The following is a 15,297-nucleotide window of genomic DNA, read 5'->3' on the forward strand; positions in this document are numbered from 1 at the left end:
CAATGAGATCAGTGATCAAATAAATTTTGTGTAGGAAGAAATATTATATTTTTTTAAATATAGTCACTGAGGAATTCTTGAATTTACCTGGCAAACATTTGTTTGCTATTTACTACTTTTCAATGTGCTCATTTTTCAAGTGCCCTTCGCTCCCAGCACATGTAAGTAGGGGTTACGAACTTTGCAATAACATTTAAAACAACAACACAAACAAAAACCTCGTGGGTAATCTGCAACATCCTGATGCCACATACAGGGCAGCCCTTTATGAGAGAGCTCCTTTGCCCTTAGACTAGAAATTGTTGCCAGTTGAACGACACCTTTAATATCCCCTTACACCTGAAGTTTAAGCTGTTCTTACCCCGCTGGACAGTAAATGTTGGGAGAAATGACTCCCCATTGCGTCCGTCCCCAAATTTCCTCTTACCCGGCACAGTAGGTGGCACACAGATGGCACTTGGTAACTATTTGTGGAAGGGCGGGATGCTTCAGAAGCACATTTCCTCTGCTCACAATTTCGCCCTCACAAAACCAGCGCATTCCTAAGGGAGCCCGGGTGAGGGGTGGAGGCGCTGAGCTCGGGAAGTCTGGTCCCTCCTGCCCCCTGCCCCGGGCCCTCTCGGCCTGTCTCCCCAGCTTCAAACGGCCAGCGCCCCAGCTTCCCTGTCTCCTTTCATTGGTAAAATTACAACCTGGCCATTGTCACTGGGACTCGCACGATGTTTCCAGAAATATTTATGCTTTCTTTTTTCAATGCTTCCTTGTAAATTACAAGATTTGAGTCCCTCAGGCCAACTTCGGATTAGTAGGTTTGCATAAATGGATACAATGATGTGGGTTTTGACCACAAAATAGGTGTTATTTTATCCGCAGAATCATAAGCAATTTGGGAGCTCATAATGAACCCTCCTGCTTGACTGCTCCTCTTAGAAAACGAGTCCCTTAACTTTTACAATCCCAACTTGTCTTCCCCCTTGTTTTAAACATTTTTTGTTATCCTGGAATACTTAAAATTTTAATTCCCAGATCCTAAATATGCATAATGGGGAGTGAAGTTATTTTAGGAATATCTGCATTGTTGAAAGGTTTTATATAAGCCAAGATGCAATGGCAGAAATATTTGTTTAGAATAACATGGTAGTAAGTTATTTGTATAAGCAAACGATGACTGTATGAGATAAATCGTCACCTAAAAATTATGCATTTTGTAAGTTCGTATTTTTACTTTATTTTTGCACTGGGCATATATGGATCTTCATCAGTCTTTTTTCATAGTTTCATAATTTTGAACAGAAAAATATGTATCTTAAAATTATAATAGTGACTTTAGGATACAGCATGGCAAGAAATTTGCTTCCTAACATTGCAGTATGAGAGCACATCTTTATTTGGGTTGAGGGCTTTGGAAAAAGTGAAGTTTTTCATTAAACTGCTTCTTTAAATAATCCAATGTATTTGCCTCTGACAGAAGCCTTTAATAGTGCTTCCCTGCCTCCTTAAACCCAGCAAGCTGAGCTCAGTTTGAATCTTAGTTCTGTGAAATGCATCAACAGCATTACGAATGTAAGTTATGGGACTTTGCTACCATACATGATACCCTCAGGAATTAGGAGTATACAGTTTCTTGCCGCTAAATAAACGATCCAGATTTTGCCATTCTTACATCTTTCTCTGTGCCCCTAACTTACTGCCACTTTAGTGTGTTGCAAGGAATCTTTGCTACAGTTTTATACCCACTCCTTGGAGGGTGAGCCTCAGGGGTCTCCGAGCCCCTTGGGTGAAGGAAAGTGAATCGTGTGCCCCTCAAAGGGCTGTTAGTGTTGACTTTTATTTATAAATATAACCAGATAACACAGATGGGGGTGGACTGAAGTAAAACACACATCAGATTTAATTAGTTCATGGAAAACATTCCAAGGGCCTGAACCAGAACAGCAAGGATGGCAGAAAGGAACAAATTCAGGAGACCTTCTGAAGGGGCGGAACTGACTGGAATTTATCATTGTCCACTTACGGAGGAAATAGACAAGAAAAATAAGATTTTTAATTGAAACTGTTTGCTGTTTTTTTATTTATTTAAAAAAAAATGAATCCTTACCCAAGGATATGTCTATTGATTTTTAGGGGGGGGGGGGGGGGAGAGAGAGAAACCAGTGTGAGAGAGAAACATTACACTCAACGGGTGACCAAACCTACGACCTAGGTATGTGACCTGACCAGGAATCGAACCTGTGGCCTTTCAGTGTTGAGGATGATTCTCCAAACAACTGAGCCACATGGGCTAGGCCTGTTTGCTATTTATTTAAAGTAAAAATCAGTATGTAGCCACTATAGAAAAAAGTAAAAAAACACAAGCATAAGGAAGAATATAAAAATGCACATAATCCCAATTAACTAGAGATAGCCTGATTTATGTTCTTTATATATGTATATGTATGTACACACATATATATATATATGCATGTATATACACGTCTCAAAGATGGATAAGGGGATTCAACTTAAAAGCTTAATTAAACCAGTATATTTACCTATCAGGACGTGCTGTAGGCTAACTTAGACATGTATACATATATATGTGGTTTATGCATATAGTATGTATGTCTTACATTCATTTGTATGATATACACACCTTTGAATTCCCTATTGAGGTGTATTTAAGTTATATTTAACTTTTGCTATTACAAATAATGGTAATGTGAGCATCAAAAAAGGCATTTGTGTTCTAAAGGTGCTTGCCAGATGTTTGTACATGCAACATTTTCACAGTGCCCTTCAGAAAGATTGTACTGGTTTATACTTCAAATGACAGCCTTTCAGCACAGGGGACTGGGTGGGTGGTGATGCTACTGAGTTAAACTGCGTAGGAAGAGATCCTAGTTTGCGGGAAGAAAAGACTGGGCTCTGGTTGGACTGTGGTAATTGAGTTATTTTTGTTAACTCCCTTGGTATTCGAATTCCTTTGGATTATCTTTGTGATCATGACAAAAACAATAGTAGCTGACAGTCACCAGTGTGTGCCCAGCCCCTCGCAGGAGTTATCTCAGCTCTCACAACGCCCGTGAGTGGTGCTAAGACTATATGCCCATTGCAGAGAGGAGGAACTCGAGGTCTAGAGAACGTGAATAACCTGACCAAAATTACCGGGGGCTAGTAAGTAGTAGAATAGGAACTCGGACTAATACCCAGGCTTCCTTAACAAATGCATCTTAGGGATATAGTGCCCAGAGTAGACAAGGTCGCAGCGACATGTTCTCAGGAAAGCATGGTAAAGAGCAGTGGCAGAGGCTCCAGGCCCGGTCAGTTCAGAGCAGCTGGCCTGCTGCTGCTTTTCCTCGCTAATTCCTCTCACTCTTTCCTCCCACTGCCCTCCCCACTCGAAACATCGCCCTTCCTTAAAGCCGAGCCAGCGCCACCGGCCCAGGAAGGGCCGCCTGCCCCACCCAGCGCCTCTGTCCCGCCCCTGCCCCCGGCTCCCACTTGAGCGTGGCCCTCATCGACGGCTAGCACATTCGGCCTTGCACTAAGTAGGAATTTTTTGTGTCAGAGCTTCCCCGGTACCCTGTGAGCATTTGCGGGGAGAGCTTTCAGTTGAGCTCGTCAGGCCTTTGTGGGGTTCGCGTGGCCGGCCCCGGGCTGCCGTCCTGTCCGTCCGTGCCAGCCGCAGGCCCGGGAGGTTCAGGCGGCCGCTCTGCACTTTGCGGAGCGGCCCGAAGGCTCGGGAAGGGAGTTCCCTCAGCTTCCCCCGGGAGCGCCCGCCTGGGGACACGGAGCCGGCGGAAGGAGGGTGAGTGCTTGGATGGGCAGGAAACAGGGGGGCCTGCCGGTAGAGGGGTCGGAGGCGCGGAGAGCAATGTGGGGCCCCCCGGGACCGAGCGCCGGGGGACCGCGGGCAGCTCGCGGGCGGCGAGGCCACCTTGGGCAGCAGTTTGAGAGAGACCGGAGCGGGGCTTTTCGTCCTGGCCCCTGTTCCCAGGGGCACCTCCAAGGTGGCAGGGGCGCCGGAGGCCTGCACAAGCCTGTGCGCGCCTGCCGGGCGGCCGGGCGCTGGGGCCGACGGGGGCTTTGCTTTCTGCAGGAAAAGCCGCACCTCTGTGGGGACACTTGCTGCCTCGCTTGTCATCAAAGCTCCCGTCATCACTGCTGAACCCCCCCACCACTGAGAGAGGAAAGGAGTGATTACTGCAAAGTTCTTTAGTTCAGAAATCAAAATAATTGTCCAGGGGAGTAATTTTACAGCGTGTGTTGCCTGAGGATGGACTTCAGCGGAGAGGCCGCCCAGCCCGCGAGGCGGGGACGGCGCAGTGGAGGGGCCGCGATAGAAGCGGAGGCTGCAGCCCACAGGCCGCGGGCGGGCCCCGGGAGGGGGGATCTTCTACGGACACCAGCTTTGGAGAACAAAGAAAGGGCGAAAACTTCAGTGAGGTTTTAAGGCCGAGTGTATAAATGTTGAACAAGAGCCAGATCGTATCACTGAAGTTTATGTAATGTCAAAAATACATCTTAGATCGAGAGGCAATAACACAAGCAGTTCTTCTGCAGAATCTGTATTCAAGCCAGACATAGAAGCCAGGATTAGTTTTGTTTAAGCTTCGAAGGAACCATCTCGAAAGTAGGCTTGAAGTATGTGGAAAAAAAAGAAACGTTTAAGTTAGATATTTTCCAAATAGAATGTATTAAAAATAAAATTAAGGCTCTCGGGAGAAATTCTCTATTTCACTCAAATTAAGAGATTATCTTCTCGCTGGCTGGTTGAATGTTGTTGTTGAGAATGTCATACTTTTATCTTCATTCCGCTTCTCAGATTCTCCCTCCTGAAAATATTCTTTAAAACCTGAGATCTCCTTGGCTGAAAAACTTTTTAAGTGAGAACTTTTTATCTACTCTAACCAGATTGTCATCTGCTAATCTTGTTATGGACCAAAAGAAAAAAACACCATCCTTACGTGTGCCCTAAAGTCAGTGGCCATGAGAAGGTAGAAAACTATGGAAGACACATCATTTTCTCTTTTTTGCTTGACTTTTAAGCAAAACTGAAAAATAAATATGATTCTGAATATTCCTTCTAAATTCACTAAATTTTAAAGGGAACTTTCACCCGGATTGTATAAACGTTTCTTTTTTTATAACAACAAACCTCCAGAAACTCTGCTTAGATGTGTTTACCCTCTTAAGGACAAAAAAACGGCAAAACCTTACTCAAATGAGAAATGTATGGAGAGCCGTTTTGTGTCCTCTTATTACCACAATATGGAAACGCAGAGATTTTTGGCTAAGATATAGAGGGCCTTACATAAACTGTGGAGTCTGGAGAGAGTTTAAAACAGAAACAGTTTAGAAGTTTAAAAATAGTAATATTTTAAAAGAGTACTTGATTAAAAAAAAGTTTTTTAGCAAATATAAGTATTAGAAAACACACCTTGAAAATAAATATATTTGGTGACACATATATATACGCACACACATACATATTCCCTTTAAGTATGTTTCTTTTTAAAACCCATCTTTGAATAAAGTGGATGTTAATGTGCTACTTTTAGAATGGAAAATGCATTTACTGGTACGTCTCTGTTCAGATTTATTTCCCAGGTTTCCTTTAATAAGACCAATGTTAACAAAGCAGAAAAATTGACTCACGGACCTGCTGAAATTCTCTTCACTATACACAGTGTCGATGTTATTAAACTGGGGAGAAAGATTAATGTATTTCCTACTAATTCCATGGAGGAGAACATGTATCTTTATTAATGTTAATGGGTTGGCCTCTCATTATGTTACAGCCTAATCTGCTTTTTGCAAAGGTTTTTCTTCTAAAGAACTTCATAACATTTAAAGGTTAATATGTTAGGTAAAGAACGATATCTTAAGAGAAGCGTTTTTATTACAGGACATGATGGGATGGTTTTTATTAAATTACATGATGATTTGAATGGGGAAGAAGAAAAAGTGCATCGCTTCTTGCCCTCAACTTTAATGCCTTTAATCAAATAATGACCTTCGGGAAAATAGTTAATTTTAAGCATTTGGAAAGATCAATACCACTTTGCCACCAAAAAATGGCCTGGATGATGAAATTTGATGTATTTAAAGTATCATTTCACCCTTTTAACCTAGTAAATAATTTAAAATGCTTTCAGTATTGCTTTGCCACTGTTTCGTCTCTCACTGTTCAAAGTGTGACCATTGTTCTCGAAAAAAGGTTGAAGTTGGTGTTTGAACCTCCAAGCCTTGGACTTAGAAGTGGGTCCAAGGGTTGAAGTTGGTGGGTGGGTCCATTAGCCTAGCGTGTCTACATCAGGGCCCTGAAGAAGTAATATATTTCAGTACTATATTTGAGACAGAATGTGTCTAAAACCTAAAAAGTGTGAAAGTGGAACCCTTCTGGAATGCTCAAGGGGTGGCTTTAAAACATCAGTAGCCACTTTGTATCTTTCGTGGTATCTTTAAACCTTTATTCTAAAGGTGAAAGAATCAGTAGCTCTGACAATTAGAACCCATATCCTCCCTCTCCCCCCCAGCTTATAGAACATTGATATGAAAATACCCTTGAGTGCCGACAGCTTTGTAAATAAAAAGAAATTGCCCTCTATTAGCATGTTTGTGGGCAGATTAAAAACTGTCTTCATTAGCATAAGTAACACTTACAGATTCTTTTAAAAGTAGAAAATTATTTGCTGAATGATAATTTGCTAGCTTTATAGTTAGTTGTTGTTCAGAATGTACTCATTCAAAATGCCTGGTGTAGTTTAGTCTGCAATCCTGTGTTTTTTTGTGGTAGAAGTACTATTTAATGGATTATGTACTTAATCCTGGTTCCTACTACTTGCTAAAATGTAATTCATGCTTTCCACTAAAATGTTTGTATCAAATACCTCCCTATTTAGATTGATTTCTTTTAATATCATATATTATTATGCTATGTGCCCCAGAGATTGGAACGAAATACTTCTGCAAATAACACATAAAAGATGGGGGATAAATACAGACTATAAAATGTTTTGCTTTTTAGAACTCAAATTACCATTCTATTTTTTTAAATGTATTTTTCCGTCTTAGTTGTAGCAAGAATTATTTGTCATTTTCTTTTACTTTTTATAGCTCTCGGGTTTAAAATGTATATGTACGTAATGATCACATATACATATCTGTATATTGTATTTAAATGACTTTTTTCCGCAGAGAATATGGAAGTCTACTTTCCCCTGGAAAACTAAACTGTGTTGCATGCTCCCAGCTTTGTCACAGACCTGGCCCTGAAAGGTTTCTCTTTTTATGTGTGAGACTCTATAGATACAATAAATTCACTCGTGAAATAAGGTTCCTTTCCTGACTAAATTAAAATCATCGTGCACCCCTTATCCGTGAAAATGTTAGACGCAAATTTACTTGAATTAACTGTTGTAAAAAGAGTGGAAATCCGAGATTGAGTTTAGTTGGAAATTAGCAGCTGAGAGAGGAAGGTGCCAGGATTTTTATTTAAATGTGGTACAACAAGATTCTGTCAGTAAAGCACATCATTAGAATATTGAGTTTAGAACTGCTAATTTTTCCTTTAAAATGAGCATACAGTCATGTGTTTCCTGGACCATAATAAATTGCCATTGTGTTGTCATTGAGTTTGTTTTGCTTTTTTCAGTACTGGTTTGGCAGTCGCTCTGTTTTCCCTTTTCCCTCCGCCCTATCTCATATTCCTTTAATCGATCCCTAACCAAAACCAGTCCGAAGAATGTTATTTATTTCATGCAGCCTTAGGTTTAGCATCTTTTGCACCATTTTCTTGCTTATAGTGGCTAGACTTTTGCAGATGGTTGTTGGTTACTATAAAGTACGTAACAGTATTTCCTTTGTGGCAGATGGATTTAAGACTTTTAGTTCTCAATAAATGTAGGTTTACAATACATAACTTTACAGGATTTGTGTGGTATATAACAGGTTCGAACATATTATCTCAGAATTCATCTGCATGGCATTTTCGGCTTATTCGGGGTCCATGCCAGTTTTTTTAAGTAATAGGGTGAGCTCTGTGATTGATAGCAACAGCTCAAGGCGTGATTTTGAATAGAAACAAAGGGTTTAGAACAGAAGGTGTCAAATTAAACTTTGTCAGTTTGAAAAGTAGTAACATCCGGAAAGTTTTACCGATTTATTTACATGTGGCTACTGTTTATATTTTGCCCGCTTTATATGCAGTGTAATGTTGCTTGGCAAATTTACTACATTTAAAGTTTAGGTTGTTCCTTGTGCCATTTCAGTTTTCTGAGACTGGATCAGTATCATTATTTTAAGGCTTTTAGTCTTTTGTCTTTACTGTTCATTGAATTTAATTCAATTCAATGAACAGTTGTCATTGAATTTAATTTTGAGAGTAGTTGCTTACTCCTGCCTATGGTCTTATAATATTTCAAGTCTCAGACACCTCTCTTAAAAATGTAATTATGGTCACATTTTGCAACAAAGTGCTTCATTTCAATTCCTCTCCTCTACCAAGTAAATCTATAAATTTATCATTTAAAAACCAATACAGTACTTAGGGGAATCATTATTCCTTATTTGTTAAATATTACAAATATTCTGACGTGTTCATTTTCTTCACAAATTTATATGCTCTAACAATATCACTTACGGAAAAGTGGCCTAGAAAACGGTATGGGGGAATTAGAAAGCATTTGGCTAAAGTTTTTCAGTCGCTTTCTGCAAAACATAGATTAGATTACTGTCATCATTAATAGAATCTCAATCGATAGGATCCGAGGTAGTCAGAATATTCCAGGGCATTTAAATAGTATTAGAAAAAATTCATCTTACTTTTGCCGGTGTAAATTGGGAATGAGCCAATTTATTTCCCTGCTGACAGAGAACTAGCGTGTCAAAATATCTGTTTCCCATTACTTTTTAAGAGCTACACACATCAAGAAAAGCACCCTCTTTTTGTTTTTTTGGAATATCCTTGTAGAACTAACAGTTCCCAGCTGCACCGTTAAATATTTTTCTAAGAAGCATCTGATTTCAGTCTCTTAAAATCATCGTGTTTCTTGAAAGGTTAGCAGAGACATGCTTCAAACTTCTAATTCATCAAATTATTTTTAGATAAGGAATTAGAAGTATTATTTAAGGGCAGAGGTTAATAGCAAACTACTGGAAATGTTATGTTAGTCATGGGCAATTAATAAAAATAAGGATCTATCTCATAAGCAGAGACACAGAAGTGACAATATGAGCAAATATTTGTTGAATGAGTCGGGGCTCTTTTTCTGAAATATTTGTTAAACCAGCATGCATGTGATTGTTTAGGAATTAGCTATCATTATTAGCCATTTTAAAAGAACTAATGATTTTCTTTTCCAGAGAACATCTGTGATCCACATGTTTTTTCACATATATCCAAGTGCTAACTGATCTCTGCATTACAAAGTTTCTAAAGGATTTGAAAATTATTGGAGTTTTCAGCTCTCCCCAAGAAGCTTTTCTTACATGAATCGTTCTTAATTTAACTTTTAGCAATTTTTAGTTGCAAGCATTAGTTTCTTTAAAAAAATTCTCAGATGCTCAATGTTGAGCACTCACTGCAATAAGACTAGCTAAGTAAAGAAAACAAAACTTTTCTTTATGAACCTTCTAACATCTCTTGAGAGAGAAATAAAATGATAGTATTTGCTGTGTTAGGCATGGGGGCCTGTCAGTTGCCATAGCTGAAGAATGGAGACAAGGGGAAGGAGGAAAGTCATATAGTTAATATTCAGACCTACAGGAAGATAAATCTAACGTCTTCACAGCATCAAAACTTAGAGGTAAAATATAAAGAAGTAGCTTAGATGTAGGGAAATATAAAGTGTTTTCATGGCTTAATCTGGATTGTAAATATTTGCCAGTAAGAGCTAAATAATCATCTCCAGGGCACCATATGCACGTGTGTCTCAGATATTTCAAATACTTGAATACAATTTTGTAGTTAATATCGTGCTCACATAAACAGAGCTGAAATATGACATATCATATTATTCTGGAAATAAACATAGAATCGCCATGGTTAGAAGAGAAGCGTGTTCAGTGACACTGTAATCACCATTTTTATTTATTATTCGGCTAATACTGGTTTAGGCAAATCTTCAGTTTACTGCCTGCTCCCTTAGCCTTGAATTATGAGTTCAGTGGCACTGAATGAGTGCATGATTGCATGACCGTCCCCATGTACATATTTGTTTAATTAAAAGACCTGTTGAGGATGAGAGCTCTCTTAGAAGAATTGGTAGATCTCGTGAGGTTTAGCAGCAGTCACCCTTGGCTGGTTAGTAGATGGGCCTTGGGAAGCTAATGTATCAGTTCTTTCTAAAATCTCTCAAATAGGCCATTTCGGGGAGAATGGGCCATGCTTCTTTCCACCATATATTGCAGTTGGAAAGAGAATTTTTCTCTCCAGTGGTTCAGTTTGAGAAGAAAGGGAGGGAAGTCATACTATTCTCACTCCAGAGGTAACATTTAAAAACAAAAGCATAAAAGCAAAAACAAGCAAACAAAACCCTCTCCTTGGCTAGTTCTAAAAATCAGATCATAAAGAAAATGTACTTTATCCATTCACATCCAACTAACTGAGATGGAATTTTCAAGAAGCCCCTTCGTCTTAGGTGGGGTTCCCTAAAGCAGAGCCCGAGGTGGGGATGGGTGCATGTGATTGGGTGAGGGACCTGAAGGAGCAAGAAGGATATGGGGAAGGGTCCAGCGAGAATGTGGGCTCAGGTAAAGTCTGCGTGGATGGGGAGCGGGAGGGCCGTCTCTAGGGAGTCAATTCCTCTGCAGAGCACAGCAGTAGATTGAATGGCGGAATGAGTTGTCGCGTGGGGAAAGGGGCCAGAGCTTTGTACCACTGGGTCAGCCAGTCACGGCCACGCCGGGTGAGGGGCCAGAGAGGAAGTGGAGTAACTGTCCAGGCGTCTCGGGGTGAGACGGCCCAAGACACTTCTCCAGAGAAGAGTGCGGCTGTGAGGTCTCAGCAGGCAGCACAGCAGCTGGGGTGTAGCCTTGGCTGGTAAAGGGGGGCTGGTGGAGATAAAGAGGGTTTGAGATGCTGATTAGAAAATGGACAGTGTCCTCAGGCTACGCAGTTCTCAATCGATAACCCGAGGATCAAAAGCTGGGCCTTGGAACCCGTCAGGAAGGTTCCGATTTTTGGCATTCATTGGGCATTTCATTCTTTGCTCAGAAAATCTGTTAACATCCTTGCTTGACAAGTCATACGCGTCTACTGCGGTGGGCAGAAGAGCAGGACTCTGAGCTGCCTTTTCGGAAAGTGCTTCCTTGAGGATGCTCCCGGTGCCCAGTCTGACCATCACGCCCTGCGCTGCACAAAGTTCTTGCTCACACAGTTGCACGTGACCTTTCTCTTCCGTGCGCGCACACCCCCACACAAATACTCACACCTAGTTTCCTTTCTGATACAAAAATTATAAGCCTATGAAGTCCTTTCCAAAAATTATTTTAAAAATCTGTCCTCTCTCTTCTTAAGTACCTTTAGGAGCTCAGGTGGCCACTCATCGGACGAGAAAATGGGGCTTTTTCTCAGCTTTGCTCTTCTCCTGTTCCACATGTCACAGAGTCGGTGGTAAATGTGTCTTGCCCTCGGAGTCTGAAAAATATCACCCTCCTTTCAGATTCAAGTCTGAACGTTTATTAGAAACAGAGCCTGTCTCTTCGGCAGCCACAGCTATTCTCAGAGTTTAAAAAAAAAAAAATTTTTTTTTAAACAGATTGGAGTGTTTTGAGCTCATGAAAAAAGTTAACTTCACAGGGTCTTTCCGTATTCAGCTCCTAATGGAAATGATCAGCACCCCCACAGGCACGAACTGACCTCTTACTCCCTTGTCTCTAAGGGGTGGTTGTGTGAGCTGTTACGCTGGAAAGAAGACCCTTCCCCGGAGAACAGGACCCTGTGGGAGAACCTCTCCATGATCCGCAGGTTCCTCAGCCTTCCTCAGCCCGAGCGCGATGCCATCTACGAGCAGGAGAGCAACGCGGTGCATCACCACGGTGACAGGCCGCCCCACATCATCCACGTGCCCGCGGAGCAGATTCAGGTTCGTTTACCTTGGCCTTGGCCGATTCCACACAGCGCCGGGTACATAGAGCCGTGCAACGCAGCGGGGGAGTTAGCGGCTCCCTCCTTCCAGCAGGCTCCACGCGGGCTTTTTAGCAAGAGAGAGCAATCCACCGCCGACTTGCTCGGGGAAGAAAGGAAAATTAACACTTTTTCCAACATGTGTTTTGTGTTCCGCTTTCTTCACTCCCCACCCCCAAAGTGGCAGGAACCCCCTTTTACACTTCTTGTTTGGCAAGTGTGTCTTTGTTAGAATCGGGTTGTTTGGTGTGTGAGAGCTTAAATTTTTTTTAAAAATCAGACTTTAAAACATACCACCTTTTTTTTAAAAAAAAAAACAATAACAGCACAAACTAATACCTACACTGCCCCCAAGGAGAGGAATTACTGCTGTTTTCTGGAGAGGGATTTTGTAGAATCACAACTGTATACCTTGGCTTCTGTCCAAAAGGAGGGAAGGGAAACCTAATTGGAATCTTGCTTCCGACTCCTCTGCCCCTCCTTCACTGTGTAGCTGTCTCCCTGCACCCTCAAGGAACACAGGTTAGGGGTGAGTCATGTCTGTTTGTCTTTCCTTTAGAGCCCCTCTCCCACCACCCTTGGGAAAGGAGAGTCTAGAGGCGTTTTCTTACCAGGCCTGCTGACCCCTGCACCGTGGCTCGGTGCTGCTCCTCAGGTGAGCGGGCACAAGTTACCTTTGCCAGCAGGAGAGGGACACAGAGAGGGGGTGGCTTAAAGACCTGCACCCTTGGTCAGGATATTCAGACTTTTAAAGGACACACTAACCATGGCAGTGGGCAGAGACCACTGTGCCAACAGATTCAGCCTGTACTTAGCTTGTTGTGTCATGGGACTTGTCTCCATTCATCCACTGAGGGAACTCCCCTAAGAATTTAGATGGGGAAGCTCTGGGATCAGGTAGTTTGTTGGTGCTCTTATGGCCTCGATTGCTTAGGAATCCTGTTGAAATTGAACTTGAGCTGTATAACTTACTTTTGTTAAATCTAAGGGGCTGTTTTTAGCTTTCCCCTTTAAGGGGAAATGCCATTGCCTTCCAGAGCCCTAAAATTCTTCTATCTTTGGTGAATCATCTGCATTATTTCTGGGTATTGCTGGGGGGAAAAAATACATATGTAGCTAAAAACAATAATAGGGTTATCCATCCACTAGGAAAAAAGAATCCTTGAGTGTGTATTAAAGATAAATTGAAAAGGAGAACCCCTTAGGATATCAAGCACTAAAATAATTGTGAAAGCCTGGAAAAACTTTAGCAGAAGCAAAAAAAGAGAAAGATACACGTTAAGTAATAAAAATAGGACTTGTTTGAAAATGTAAATCGTTTTTAATAAAATTGCTTCTTAGGGGGATAAAAGGAAACGCTTAGGCTCCATATGAATGTTCTGATATTTTGCCGCGTACTCGGGTTGATCTGCCTTGCTGAGGAGTCACGGGTAGAGAGCACAGTTCCGTACGTGTCTCACACATTCGTTCTGTGTAACTGTGGAAATTACAGCACACATACAGATACTAATTATAAAGAAGTGTCTGTGTACACTAAATTTAAATCCTAATCACATCTGAATTTACTATAGACAAAACAATTCGCTAGCCATTGTGCGGTGGATTGGACATTTATGTTTCGGTAAGAAAAAAACTTGCCTTGTCAGCCTTGTGCAATTTGGTGAGACATTGTGTGTGAAAGCGGAGCCGTCTGGTAGGAAATTCCCAAGTGCGCGCGTCTCGAAACCGCCTTGGACTCCTAGGGGATAATGCTGAAGAAGAGCTGAGGACTGTTCACTTCATGGTCATTTAAACACAACCTCCAGTGCGTGCTCCGTGTTTCAGCCACCGGGACCTGGGGCAGGACACACCTCCCTTTCATGGCTCTGGCCTTTGAAGCCCCTCTCGAGCTCCCTATTCAGTCTTTGTGAATCGTTCACCTCCTCGCTCGCTTCGCTCTTTGCGCCTGATGTGCAGCCTTCTGGCGACGTTGCAGGCTCGCGTTTGCAGAGCGCCGAGTTCCCACTGGGTGAGCCAGCCAGAAAATCAAGGCGACGGGCTCCGCCGACCCCCGAGCAGGAAGCCCAGGAACACCCCCAAACACCCAGTCCCTTCCTAGTTATTGATTTTCCCCCCAAGGCTGTGGGCCAGGTAGCTGCGCGCCCCGGCCCGAGCGCGCAGAGCTCTCACTGTGCCTGTTCCTTTGCAGCCGCAGCCGCAGCCGCCCGCGCCGCAGCCCGCGCCGCCCCCGCCGCCCGCGCCGCAGCCCGCGGGCCCGCGCCTGCCCCCGCGGCAGCCCCCCGTGGCCTCGCCGGCCGAGGCCGAGGACGACGCCCGCCAGAAGCCCCGGCCGCGCACCAAGATCTCCGTGGAGGCCCTGGGGATCCTGCAGAGCTTCATCCAAGACGTGGGCCTGTACCCGGACGAGGAGGCCATCCAGACTCTGTCCGCGCAGCTGGACCTGCCCAAGTTCACCATCATCAAGTTCTTCCAGAACCAGCGCTACTACCTGAAGCACCACGGCAAGCTGAAGGACAACGCGGGCCTGGAGGTGGACGTGGCCGAGCTCAAGGACGACGAGCTGCTGAAGGACGCGGAGGAGAGCGCGCAGGACAAAAACGCCAACACCCTCTTCGCGGTGAAGCTGGAGGACGAGCTGGCGGCCGAGGGGCGCACGGACGCCGCCGACCTGAAGGACTGAGGCGGGCGCCCGTCCCGCAGCGCCCCCGCGTGGCCAGCGGCGCGGAGGCGCCCGCGCTCGGAGCCCGCCGCCGCCCCCGCCGGGCCGGAGCGTCGTGGGAAACCCGCGCGACGGGAGAGCCGAGCGGGCCGCGAGGCCGCCCTGCGGACTGCGCGCAGCGCCGGGAAGCGCTGAGGATTGTTTGGTGTTAACGATGCAGATCTGTGTTCTCGGGACGCACCGAGGGGCGGACCCCGTCAGCATGATACCAGTGATTTTGATTTTTTATTTTTATTTTTTAAATAATTATTATTATTCTGGAGCCTCAAACAAGCATTATAACTTCTGTGATGATGATTTCCTTCCTTTAATTATCTCTGTAACACTCCACACTGATCTTTCGAAACTCGCCCCTTATTTTGAAAGAAAAAAGAAAAAAAAAGAGAGTTTGTTACTCTATTGTATGTTACAAAAGAACTATAGACTGTGGAATGCAGTTTAAAGATGACATATGCCAACAAATGCCTTG

The 15,297-nt window shown here is 43.3% G+C and overlaps 1 protein-coding gene across 1 annotated transcript in view; it reads left to right on the forward strand.

Moving 5' to 3' along the window:
• The window catches only part of SATB1 (SATB homeobox 1), a 75,234-nt gene extending 60,407 nt beyond the window's left edge, over window positions 1–14,827 (forward strand). The window contains exons 10-11 of the mRNA XM_087824923.1: window positions 11,865–12,068; window positions 14,298–14,827. Of these exons, the coding sequence (XP_087681049.1) occupies window positions 11,865–12,068; window positions 14,298–14,789 (696 nt within the window). The 3' untranslated portion in view covers window positions 14,790–14,827. The remainder of the gene's footprint in view (window positions 1–11,864; window positions 12,069–14,297) is intronic.
• Window positions 14,828–15,297: the final 470 nt, after the last annotated feature.

Source organism: Miniopterus natalensis, chromosome 15 (genome assembly GCF_054644295.1).
Source record: "Miniopterus natalensis isolate mMinNat1 chromosome 15, mMinNat1.hap1, whole genome shotgun sequence".
In the NCBI taxonomy this organism is placed as follows: Eukaryota; Metazoa; Chordata; class Mammalia; order Chiroptera; family Miniopteridae; genus Miniopterus; species Miniopterus natalensis.